This window comes from Mustela putorius, unplaced genomic scaffold (genome assembly GCF_011764305.1).
Source record: "Mustela putorius furo isolate JIRA1106 unplaced genomic scaffold, ASM1176430v1.1 tig00001063_pilon_pilon_pilon, whole genome shotgun sequence".
Lineage (NCBI taxonomy): Eukaryota > Metazoa > Chordata > Mammalia > Carnivora > Mustelidae > Mustela > Mustela putorius.
In genome coordinates, this window is record NW_025421556.1 from 3528928 (window position 1) to 3542580 (window position 13653).

Sequence of the window (13653 nt, forward strand, 5' to 3'; positions counted from 1 at the left end):
GAAAGTAAGTTTTATTCTGGTCCTAATCTCCTTCCTCCACCCCTCGACATACATAGATTCCTCCTTTTCCTCCAGTCTTGGAAATACCATATACTTCAAAATTTGGAAACCACAGTATATCCTCAGTCCTCTTCTTTCTAATCTTGCCTCCTTGGAAATTATATTAAAGTTCATTTCCTCAGTTATCCTCTCTGTAGGTTAATTCTTAAACCTACATCTAATTCCAAACCCTCTTCAGATCTTGACCTACATTTTTAGTTTTCTGAGGGGCACTTTACTTTGATTAACTCCTGTCACCTCAAATCTAGTATCTCCAAAACTGAGCTTATTTTGTCTACCTAAAGGCAAACTTCTGTTGACTTCTGTGTTCCTATGAGAAGTCAAATACAGTCAGGAATATACAATTATACAAGTTAGATCAAAATAATTTTGATGTCAATTTTCGTGCCATCATTAAAATTACAAATCTATTGCCAAAAGATACAAACATATTCTTACAAGATTAAACCTCAGTAGTATTTTAAAACTAGCAGAGACCACATAGTACGAAGAATCATTCTCATATAATCACAGATTTTAAAATTAAAACTAGAAATTAGTGAATCCAACCTCCCCTGGAACACTAGAACTTCTTCACCCTAGCAGTGAGATATAGTGCAAAGACGAAGAGCTCTGGAGTCAATAAAATAGGGATTCAACTCCACATTTAACTCAGAGCTAGACAATGTGAACATTTTATTTAACTGTTACTCTATTTCTTCATCTATAAAACAAATTAATGAGTCAATGCATACACATGCCTGGCACAGAGATCGCACCAGAGAAGGCATTCAAGAAACAGCAAAACTATTTCCTCCATGTGGAAGAACCCTATCAGAAATTTGACTCATGTCAAGTAAGTGCTCTAGTTCTGCCCGCCGAAGCAACACAAATTACGTCTACTTTTCCTTTGCAGAAAACTCCTTCAAATAGTTAGAGTCAACTATCTCCTAATTCTTTTCTTCTTTAGAGTAAAACAAAGCTAGACATTCAAAGCAAAAATCTGCTTGTAAATCTGGTCACTGCAAAATAATCAGCTAATACTAAAAATTGTAGTATCATTCATCTGCCAATCACCATGGTAATTAAGTGTTTCAGATAAAAATCACTAAGTACTCAAAGAGGCCTGAAAGATAACACGTTAACCAACTGATCAGAATTAGCATCACCAGTAGTGGGACACATTATGCCTTCTGATATGAACTAAGAAAAACCTTTTGTCATTTCTTTGGTGGTTCGGCTTAAAATCTATAACTTGAACCTAATCATGACACCAAATCTAAACTAAGAGACATTCTACAAAATAAACAGCCTGTACTTTTCAAAAATGTCAAGGTTATGAAAGACAAAGAAAAACTGAGGAAATGTTCTAGATTAAAAGTGAAGAAACATGTTACGCAAGAACAATGAGTCGTCTTGGTTGGACTAGAAAAAAATTCTCTAATGGCATTAGTAGGACAACTACAGACATTTGAACAATGTCTGCAGATTAGTGAACAGTATTGTTATCAGTATGAATTTCCTGATTTTGAAGATTTTACTTTCTTACGAAAGAAAATGTTCTTGTTCTTCAGGACTTCATTCTAGATTATGGGTAACAAGACAACTTACTCATAAGTGGTAGGGAAAAGGTACCACAAATATAGAGAAAGAAAGGAAAGAGAAAATGATAACACAAATGTGGTCAATGTTAACATTTAGGGAATATTAGTGGAGTATATGGAAATTCTTTGTTATTATTTTTGCCACTTTTCTGTAAGTCTGAAGTAATTTCAAACTGGTTTAAAAAATTCATGGTCACATCCACAGGGAATTAATTTCCCACAATCTTATCAGGTTAATAATTATAACCCTAGTTTCTTATAGGAAGATAGAGAGGTTAAATAGTTATCAAAAGGTAAATAAAGGGTATAGCTGGAATTTGTCTAAATCCGAAACAACTCCCACCACACTAGTTTATATACTCTCTGGGTATTCTGTAACATTTTTGTGACATCATCAAAACAAATAAACTTTGATAGAGTATTTTTTAAATTTTCTTTTAAACTAAAATAAAGAACCAAAAAGCTTAAACTTTTTTTAAGTTGTGGTAGAACAACAACAAAAAATGTTGTTTTGGCTTTAGAGGTAAGAATTGCTGCTGTTTGCCATGAGTTTTCCTTTCAGTTGTCAAAATGACATTATTTTAGTATGAAAATCAAATCATATTTTCACTTTATCAACTTGCAGCGATTGCCACATAAATTAATATATTACCACATAAGCAAATAATGAGCTATTGACAAATCCACATAAAATTCAAAAGAGTAACCTTCAGAATTTTGTCTTAAAAATCAAAGTTAAAATGCTTTCCATATTTATTTATTTATTTAAAGATTTTATTTATTTATTTGACAGACAGAGATCACAAGTAGGCAAAGAGGCAGGCAGAGAGAGAGAGGAAGAAGCAGGCTCCCCATGGAGCAGAGAGCCTGATGTGGGGCTCGATCCCAGGACCCTGGGATCATGTCCTCAGCTAAAGGCAGAGGCTTTAACCCACTAAGCCACCCAGATGCCCCATGCTTTCCATATTTAAAACAAAACAAAACAAAATCAAAAAGCGCAACTACCCTGAAGCTCCCCAAATCTGGGAACAATCAGCAACATCTCTAAAATCTTAACACAACAGCTGTGTCCAGAAAGATCATCAATGAATTAGAACCCAAAATAATAAGTTTTCAAGTTTAAAAATTATATTCAAAAAAGATCTCAATTATTTCTTTAAATTTTTATGTTTTGAAAGTTATTTAAAATATGTATCAAGATCTTAATAAATACCAGTTATCTCAGTAATGTTACCTCCACTAAGCTGTCCTAAAGATATTAACCTGAAGTACAGAACAAGTTATATGAGAGGAAACGTTTACTGTACTATTTCAATAGAGAAATGATCAATTAAATTTTAGTGCAACTATAGAGTAGAGCATCTACGTAATGGAGCTGTAAAAAAATTATTTTCATAAAAATTTGAAAATGTGCAAAAGAAAACATTTCTTCATATTAAACCGTAATTGCCTCCCAACATGCACAGATGATGCTAACTAAATCAACAATTCTGTCATCTGCTGAGCATTATGAGGAATGACTTTGCATAAAGAAGACAGAAGACAGCAACAAGGAGTTCAGTGTAAGAGGGTAACAGGCAGGCATGGGGGAGGGGAGATGAGAGCACCAAGATCAGCAAGACCAGGACCAGGTGAGTCACTGCTTTTCCATAAAGTCTGGGAAGCCAGAACATGGGTTTTGGAGCCAGGAATGTTCAAAATGGAATTATAAACTGTTTGTGTGGCTGTGATGGAAACACCACTTCCTACCTCCACAAAATGGTTAACAAAAGTCTGCTCTGCACATAGAATTTTTTTGCCCCCCTGGGAAGTGAGAACAGGAAATGCTAAGGATTTCAAGGAGATGCTGAGTTTCATATCTGGAGCAATTTGGAGAACTACAAAGAAGTAACTACACACACAGAAAGAGACACTAAAGATACAGAGGACTCAAAAACATAAAATTCTAGAAGTCTGCAGTTATCAGGGCATATCAGTGAGTTTTTGTATCTTTATTCTTCTAAATTTTCTGTAATGGAATTTTAGCTAGAAAAAAAAGAAAAATTCTTAGAAATATATCTGTGTAAAGATGAAAACAAAGGTAGTACCAAGCCATATTTTCTTCAGAAAAAGTAACAAGAGATTAGTGGGACTGTATATTCTTTCTATATCTCAAAATTAGTTGCTTCCAGAGACCTCCTGCACATTTGAAAGATAAATCTAACTGTAAGCCAAACCAATTAAATTCTGACCATTACATCATGAGACATAACAATTCTATAATCCACTTAATTTATAGGCTTCTTCTATTTGAAGTTCATTATTCTTTTTCAGCATAAAGTAAATAATACTTTCAGCATTTCTGGGAAGGTACAATTATTTTTCCATATTTTACATACAGAGAAGGATAACTATATTCTTATGATTCGTCTGATTTAATCACAGGTTTTGAAATTCTTCAAGTAGTATTTATTAAGGACTCTTTTTTTTTTTTTTTTAAGGATTATATGAAGTGCTACATTTAAAAGTTAGAAACCTCAAACCAGGAGTTTATAAACAACTAGGCTATAAGGTGGGCTTCAAGGTCAAAGGTCAAAGGTCAAAGAGGAAAAGAGGTCACTACCTGGAGTAAGTAGGAGGGAGTCTATGTAGGAAGTGACATCAGAATGAGCCCTGAAGAAGTCTGACAGATGGGAAAATGTGAACACGTCTGAGAGATCCGAGACACAGCTTTCACAATTTAGAATCATGAACAAATTCTACACAATTAACAATTAATCATGGTAATAACATGTGTTACATACCTCCAGTCCACATCTAAGTCTTCACTCACACTGGAGTCATCCTCAAGGTTATTGTTCCCATCCAGCATAAAAGCTTCTGGCTGTGCAAATTCATTGGCAGGCTCATTACCCTCATCACTGCTGCTTTCATTGACTTCATTGTACTGTAACCAAGGAATCTCTCCCTCTTCCAAGGATGTCTGTTCCCTAATACAAACATTTTAAGGGAAGAAAAAAAATATTATTTTGAAACACATTATAAAATTGTTCTCTAAAAAACGTTCTATTTAGGGCAAACAGATTCTTTATTCTTTGAGTTCTAAACTCTTGGCACCTAAAGATTCTAAAAGTCTGATTTCTTTAACTGCAAAATTGTTTAAAAGGTAAGCAAATTTGTTACAGGGTCATATGTATGTAGTAATAGCTTCCAATTACATAAGAACCTATTTATTTGACATAAAAATTACCTATGCTCCTGTATTTCCTCTTTGTGCAGAAAAAAAAAAAAAAAAAAAATCATTCTAGACTATTTTAATTTTTAAACACTGCTCTTGAGGTGCCTACATGGCTCAGTCAGTTAGGCCTCTAACTGTTGATTTCATCTCAGGTCATGATCTCAGAGTTGTGAGATTGAGCCCAGCACTGGGCTCCTCGTGGAACCTGCTTAAGATTCTCTCTCCCCCATGCCTCTCCCCATAACCTGACACCCTCATTCCTGCTCATGTATGCTCAATATCTCTCTTAAAAATGAATAAATAAGTAATAAAACTGCTCTTGAGTAGTATCCCTTCACAGTTGAAGTCCAAATTCTTCAGCCTGGCCTATAAATCCCTACATCATAACATGCTTTCTCTTTGGACCTCTTCTCCAACTGTTACCTCTCACCATTCTTCCCCCTAACTACTGTATTCTTATTAAGCTTTCTACCTTTGGAACACCTGGAGATCATTTCCACCTTGGGGCCATTTCCTCTACCTGAAATGTTCTTTCAACAGATTTTTGCACAGCTATTCCCTCCTCAATATTCAGGTCAAAGTCAATGTCAGCTCCTCAAAAGGCCTGTTTTAACCACTCATTTTAAGTAGCTGTCCAGTCACTAACCACATAACTCTGCTTATTTTCATTACAGAACTTACTTCTACTTGTCATTTTCTTGTTCATTGTTAGTCTTTCTCTCACTAGAAAATAAGCTCACAGGAACAGGGACAAACAAACCAGTTATATAGATTAAAACAAAACAAAACAAAACAAAGAAGTGTGGTGCCTAGGTGGCTCAATGGGTTAAGCCTCTGCCTTTGGCTCAGGTGATGATCAGGGACCTGGGATCGAGCCCCACGTCAGGTTCTCTGCTCAGCAGGGGGGCCTGCTTCCCTCTCTCTCTGCCTGCCTCTCTGCCTCTCTGCCTACCTGGGATCTCTGTCAAATAAATTAAATCTTAAAAAAAAAAAAAAAAAAAAGGAAGAGAAAAAAGAAGCATTTCAGAACAACAGAAAAAAGAATTATTCAGTAAATGACATTAGGACAACTGTGTATTCATCTGGAGGGAAGGAGGTTAAATCTCTATGTCATTATTTACCTGTTAGCAAATTCTAAATCTACATTTTAAAAATGCATGTGCACCCACCACCATTTCTAAAACAATATAAGTACTGGAAGAATCATGAGAGAAATTTTTACAAAAATCTGTGTGTCATTGTAAGCATGATGTAAAACCTAGAAGCCACAGACAAGACTGTTAAATTACACAACTCATACATTAAAGAAAAGTATGGACACAAAGATCACACTGAGAAGAATTAACTGTAACACCTGAGCAACAAAAGTTAAGGCTGCAATGACTAAACAAAACGTAGTTTATGAACTTATAACTAAGAAAATTATACTGGCAGGATTTTATTTATATTTATTTTATTTAACAGAAAATAGTGTTTAGTATATCAAAAGGAGGTTAATTATAAGAGCATAATTCAGACAAAGATAAATTTTAGTTTTTGGATTTTAAGAAGAAAAATATTATACAATAATATATATTGCAAGAGCAGTTCTAATTAGAATTTTATTCATCCTAATGTGCAAATTTAACTATGGGGATAAAAACATTTATGAAAGAGATGTAGATGATGCCCACATATAAGAATCAACACATTTTAAAGACACAGAATTAGTATCTCTTTATACACCTAAACCCATACATGTTTCTTTAATCTCAGGTCCTAAGCAACACTTCAAAAATAACAGGTTTATAAGATTTAGTATCTAATATGGTCTGTCTAGTAAAATCAGAGAAATCAGCGTAGCAAAACATGCTTAATTTGTTGAAGGTTTAATACCTAATATATAAAGATAGTGGATATTTTCCTTTCATGCATTATACTTAGGTCCAAAGAAAAACGAGACCCAAAATGGATTTAAAATGCAAAATCAAGAATTCCTAACCAATAGTTCTTTGTTTATACCTTTATGAAAGCAGTCACCATACTGTTTTATAACCCTTCTGGTGACTCACCTGTCTCTTCCCAGACTGAGAGTTTTCCAAAGGCACATAGTGCTGTCTTTCATCATTGTAGCTTCACCCCTTTGCAATAAATGCTTAGCACTTAATAGGTACTCTAATTGTGTTGCAAATGTTAAGAATAAATCCTTGAAAAACAATCCTTTAATAAATAAATAATTTGGGGATTGACCTGGAATAGTTCTTGGAAATTTTTGTTATTTCTAATGTACTCCTAAAAAAATGCTTTTCTTTTTCCTATTATACAGACATCAAAATGACTCAGTTACTACTCTGTACTTGGACACAGAACATGAAACTCTAATATGCTGGTGAAAATGATTCAGTATAAGAAATAAATAGTATGTATGAATATAAGTAACTTAAAACACTCATTAATACTCTTTTATCATATGAGGAATTCTTGGCTACATATTTTGCTTAAACATTTGATTCTGTCTTTAATGCCTCATAATAATGTAGTCACATTAACAGAAAATAAGTAGTATACAGTATATACTTGCAATATATTACCTAAATTCACATCATTTACACAAAATTTACCAGGCTAGAAGCGTGGCACTATGTTGGGCCAGAAAGTTGTCTTGATATTTAACAAAAGGAATTATGTTCTTTATCCCCAACAACAACAAAAAATTCTGACAAATAGGGTCAAAAGTATCTTTCATTTTGTGAGCTAATAAAAGAAACAAGTATCTCTATTGGAAGGTAAGCATATAAGGTAAGTTCAAATGCTTCAGAAACCTTGAAAATATATAAAGCAGTATCTTAGTCTTCTCTCTCTCCTTATACATACACATTTACACACATGCCAGACATACCATTTGTAACACATTCACAAAAATTTAGACCTTTCTTCATTTTGGCAACTCAAAAATTAATAAAATGCCATTGTCAAGTTTTACAGTAATTTGTGAGATTTAAAAAGACATATTATCTAAACATGTCTCCAAAGGCTCAATTCTAAAAAAAAATTCCAGTAGATGGAAGATGTGGAAGCCTGTGCCTACCACAACCACCACTAAAGTCCCTTGGTGTTTCAACTGGGAAGGGCATTTGCCAGGTTGTCCTTTTGAGCACTTCCAGCACAGTGGAGGAAATGAATGCTGCTGCCACGAGAGGAAACTGAAAATGCTTCAAAATGTATCCCCACAACTTACTTCCAGTTAAAATCCTAGAAAACCTTCAGCATCATCAAATTTCTTGACTATGCTTTAACTCAAAGCTTCAGCTAAACAGACTGATGTTCTCTTCATGCTATATGATTAAAAATCCCCATTCCTCAATAATAGAAACTAGATTTAATAACATGTGAATAACAATATTAAAATTACCAAAATATATTAATAAGTCAACATGGAATATTTTAAAGAAATTTTCAATTAAAAGTTTTATAATATGCTATTATATAACCATGCATCACAGAATCTTCTGAGAAATGAAGAAAATGAAAGGTAGACAAATCAAATAAAACCTCTGAAAATACTACTCCAACTTTACATTCTGAGTGATTTCCTTTAGCTAACTAATGAGCAATTTGAGTATCAATTATTTGCAACACAAAATTTAAACCTTTGGGTTAATGCTAACATTTTAAAGGGCTGAGGTTTTCATGAAATAATCTATATTATAAGAAACTTTATAAAATCCTGGACAGCATAATAAGCATTCCTAATTAACTGATATTTAATTAATTGGTTTTCATTTTCTAAGTCAGATACATGTTAAGTAGCTGCTAAGCTTGAAGCATAAGCTCATTTTTAATAAGTCTAATTGTATAGCAAATTTTTTAAGATTTCAAATCCCTATCCTGGAATTAAAGTACATAGGAAAGTAACTGAAATTTTAATTAAAAAGTCAAAAAAGCTTCAAAAGGAATTAGAGCTTATAAAATCAATGGTACCCTGTTCCATGTTATCCAGTCACAAAGATGGAAGCCTAGCACCTAATTTGAAGAACGATTTCTTTATTCTAATAAATAGAATAGTAAGGAAAATATTAAGTTTTATTAAAGCATTTTAAGAATATTTACAAAGTTTATAAAGTCACCAAAACAGCAGGAAAAACTAAAGTAAAATATACAAGTATGATACACTAATTTACATTCAAAAATACTAATTTAAAACACTAATTTCAATACTGTCCAGCAATTATTCATGCACAGGTGTTACACTGGCCTTTTAGAATGATTTGGAGAAATAGCTCTTTTTCTCTTATAGAGTGAAGTGTCATGATCCTTGAAAGTTTAGTTTAAGAGAATTAACTCTAAAACCACATGGATTAGTTGTTTTCTCCACAGTAAGATTTTATGTTATTTTTTTAAAGATTTTATTTATTTATTTGATAGAGAGATAGAGAGACAGTACAAGCAGGCAGAGTAGCAGGCAGAGGGAGAGAGAGAAGCAGGCTCTCGCCGAGCAGAGAGCCTGACGTGGAGCTCAATCCTAGGAGCCAGGATCATGACCTGAGCTGAAGGCAGACACTTAACTGATTGAGCCACCCAGGCACCCCTTCACAGTAAGATTTTAAACTACTGATTACATATCTGTAATACTTATATTATTATTCAGGCTTCCCATAAGTTTTGGTGAATTCTATTTTCCTGGAAATTTATCAGTATCTTCTAAGTTTTCAAATTTACTGGTACAAAATTCACAGTACTCTTTTTACTCTATCCAGTCTTTATTGTATTTGTGGCTATGTACAGTTTTGTATTTCAGTATTATTTATTTGTGCCTTGTTTTTATTTTCTTGTTCACTATACAACTGGATTATCTATTTTTCTTAATCTTTTCAAAGTATCACCTTCTGATTTCTTTGATCCTTTCTATCATAACTCTTTTCTAACTTACTGAGTTATGCTCTTATCTTTCCTAATTTTAATTCTTATTTCTTTATTTTCTTTATTTTCATATTCCTTTTCTATTTTAAGTTAAATGCGTAGTTCCTCCATGTTCAGATTTTTTTCTTTTCTAACTTAAGCATTTAGAAAGATAAATTTCTGTTTACCAATTTCACTGCATCCCTCAAATTTTAATTATGGTGGTATTCTCATTATCAGCAAGTAGAGAGCAGTTTAAACTTCAGTTATAATTTTTTTGTCCTACTGGTTATTTAGGAGGATGAACAATTTAAAATGTATGGATTTTTAAAATTTTTATATTTTTATTATTTATTTCTAAGTTACCTGCATTGTGTCAGAGAATATAGTCTGCAGAATACTGATTCTTTGAAATGTGTTGATCTGTGCTTTGTAGCCTACTACATGCTCAGTTTTTTGCGTTTGTGTGTTGCACAGGGTGGAGTGCTTATTAAACCATCCCTCACTTTTATTTTTTTTAATGAATTACTGGCCTTTATTATTGTACGGTATGAATGCAAGTAGCTGATGACTACCATAAATGTTTCTGTTTGTAGTCATACATTTCTATATCTAACTATAATCTGGGACATTTCCTTTAAGCTTAAAAATATTCAAGCATCTACTTATCATCTACACTGCATATCTAAATGGCACTTAAAACTTCCAAAGAGAGTTCTTACTTTCCATCTCAATGACAGTAGCAACTACCCACTGCTCAAACCAAAAAACCCAGCCATAACTGATTTCTCATTCTCCCTCATCTCACACTCAATCGCTCCTATTACTTATAACTCAAAAATATTCTCAAACTTGTTTACTTTTTTTTAATCCTCATTAGTCCAAGGGCTAGTCCAACTTTCTTTTCTCTTTTATACTTTAATACCTTTCTAATTCATTCTGGAGACAAATTGTTAAGAGTGAATCTTTTACAAATTTGTGTCAGATCAATTATGCAATTCACTGTCCACTTAAATGTCCCTGCTCTATGAATAAATTCCAGCTGCTACATATCCTGCATAGTTTGGTACCTGCCACATCATCTCCTATCACTCTTCTTTTCACTCCTTCACTTCAGCCCCACTACCTCTAAACATATCAAGCCCTTTTCTTTTTAATACCTGTGCTCTTACCTTTCCTTTTGCCCAGGAAGCTCTTCTCAACCATGAATTCTTATCTTTTAGATCCCAGCTCAAAGGTCAGTTCCTGAGAGAAGTACTCCCTGGCCACTCTAATTAATATAGGTGCCTATTACAGCAAAGGACACAGTCCAGAAAGAGGCAACCCACGGAATGGGATAATATATTTGCAAATGACACTACAAAGGGCTGATATCCAAGATCTATAAAGAACTCCTCAAACTCAACACACACAAAACAGATAATCATGTCAAAAAATGGGCAGAGGACAGGAACAGACACTTCTCCAATGAAGACATACAGATGGCTAACAGATACATGAAAAAATGTTCTTCGTCGTTAGCCACCAGGGAAATTCATATCAAAACCACATTGATTATCACCTTACACCAGTGAGAATGGCCAAAATTAACAGGAGAGTAAACAACATGTGTTGGAAAGGATGTGGATAAAGGGGAACCCTCTTACACTGTTGGTGGGAATGCAAGTTGGTGCAGCCACTTTAGAAAACAGTGTGGAGATTCCTTAAGAAATTAAAAATAGAGCTACCCTAGGACCCTGCAATTGCACTACTGGGTATTTACCCCAAAGATACAGATGTAGTGAAAAAAAGGGGCCATCTGTACCCCATAGCAGCAATGGCCACAGTTGCCAAACTTTGGAAAGAACCGAGATGCCCTTCAACAGATGAATGGATAAAGAAGATATAGTCCATATGTACAATGGAGTATCATGCTTCCATCAGAAAGGATGAATACCCAACTTCTGTATCAATATGGACAGGACTGGAAGAGATTATGCTGAGTGAAATAAATTAAGCAGAGAGAGTCAAGTATCATATGGTTTCACTTACTTGTGGAGCATAAGGAATAAAACGGAGGACAGTGGGAGATGGAAAGGAGAAGTGAGCTGGGAGAAACTGGAGGGGGAGACAAACCATGAGAGACTGTGGACTCTGAGAAACAAACTGAGGGTTTTGAAGCGGAGCGGGGTGGAGGTTAGGAGGGCCTGGTGGTGGGTATTAAGGAGGGCATATATTACATGGAGCACTGGGTGTGGTACATAAACAATGAATGCTGGAACACTGAAAAGAAACGAAATAAAATAAAATGGAAAAAACACAGGTGCCTATTACTTGCTTTCTATCATATGAGTGTTTTCTTTCTTTCACAGTCATTATCACAGTTTGTAATTCATCAAGTTTGTATTTTGCTTAATACCTGCCTCTCCCACCACCGTGTAAGCTTCAAGCTGGAATCTTAGTTTGTCTTGCTCACTTAATTCCAGAATCCAGCACAATGCTTGGTACATACTAATTCCTAAATATATATTTGTTGAATGAATAATTACTATCACAATTTAATAATACTTAGTAAACTAATATTGATTCAAGAAGATCAAACATAAAATCAGATGAGGGAAAAAAAACACCATTTTCAATCACTATCAAAACAATTACGTTCATAAATTTCTTTCTTTACAGATTTTCTAATGTACTTATACCTTACAGAATTCATCTCAAGCTGGAAATTTATACCTTTTGAGAAGTACAAATTTTAATGTTAGTCCAAGGTGAAAGTTATGAAAATATATCTACCAAAATAGATTCCATGAGAGACTAAAAATTAGAACTAACCAATTATCAGAAAAAACACTTAAATAGATACTACCTCACAATAAAACACAAGCCTAAGTTTCATAAGAAAATACTAAAAATCTTTAAAATAAGCCATTTAAGTAAAATATTTAAACAACCTTTAAGGGAATAAATAAGATAAACATCAAAGGGCTAAAAAGAAGCACACATACATTGTTTTAGCCAGGTAAGTATCACACTTATCCAGATAAAAGACATAATGGCACTTAACGCATCTCAACGTAAAAATCCTATGTCAAATATTAGCAAACAGAATCCAGCAGCTCATTAAAACAACAAACTATGACTATGTGATCATTTTTGTTTATTTTAAGAAGCTAGGGTAACTATCAGGAAATTTGGTAACAAAATAATTCCTTGGGCACCTGGGTGGCTCAGTCAGTTAAACTACTGTCTTTGGCTCAGGTCATGATCCCAGGATCCTGGGATCGAGCCCCACACTGGGCTCCCTACTAAGCTGGGAGCCTGCTTCTCCTTCTTCCTCTGACACTGCCCCTGCCTGTATTCTCTGGCTCTCTGTATATCTCTGTCAAATAAATAAATAAATAAAATCTTAAAAAATAATGTAAAAAATTTTAAAAAGATAATTTCTCATTATCATTAGGTCAAAGATGAAAAATCACTATGATAATTTCCACTGATGGTTAAAAAAAACTTTGATAAAATTTGACAAATATTCCTGCTAAAAACCTATAAAGTAATAATGGGGATATTAGAAAAAAAAAGTGTGTGTGTGTGTGTGTGTGTGTGTGTGTGTATAAATCAACCTGTACTGCTTTGTGTGTGTAAATCAGCCAGAATCATTCTTACTTGGGAAGTATCAGAGCAAGGGTTATAAACCATGCCCATGGGTTATTTTCAACCTGCCAACTGTTTTTATAAATAAAATTTTGTTGGAAGACAGCCACACCCATTCATTTACAAATCATCTTACGGCTACTTTTACACTACAACACCGGAGTTGAGTAGCTGCAATAGAGACTGGCACACAAAGCTGAAAATATTTACTATCCAGCCCTTCACAGTGTTAAGTCTGACAACCCCTAGAACTAGAGCATTCCTATTAAAGTTAGGAAAAGA

General features: G+C 34.0%; 1 protein-coding gene across 5 annotated transcripts in view; it reads right to left on the reverse strand.

Moving 5' to 3' along the window:
- PJA2 (praja ring finger ubiquitin ligase 2) overlaps positions 1-13653 on the reverse strand; it is a 71351-nt gene that overhangs the window by 19991 nt on the left and 37707 nt on the right. For all 5 annotated transcript variants that reach the window (XM_045087156.1, XM_045087154.1, XM_045087155.1 and 2 more), the window contains one exon: positions 4427-4612. In XM_045087156.1, coding sequence (XP_044943091.1) covers positions 4427-4612 — 186 coding nt within the window. The remainder of the gene's footprint in view (positions 1-4426; positions 4613-13653) is intronic.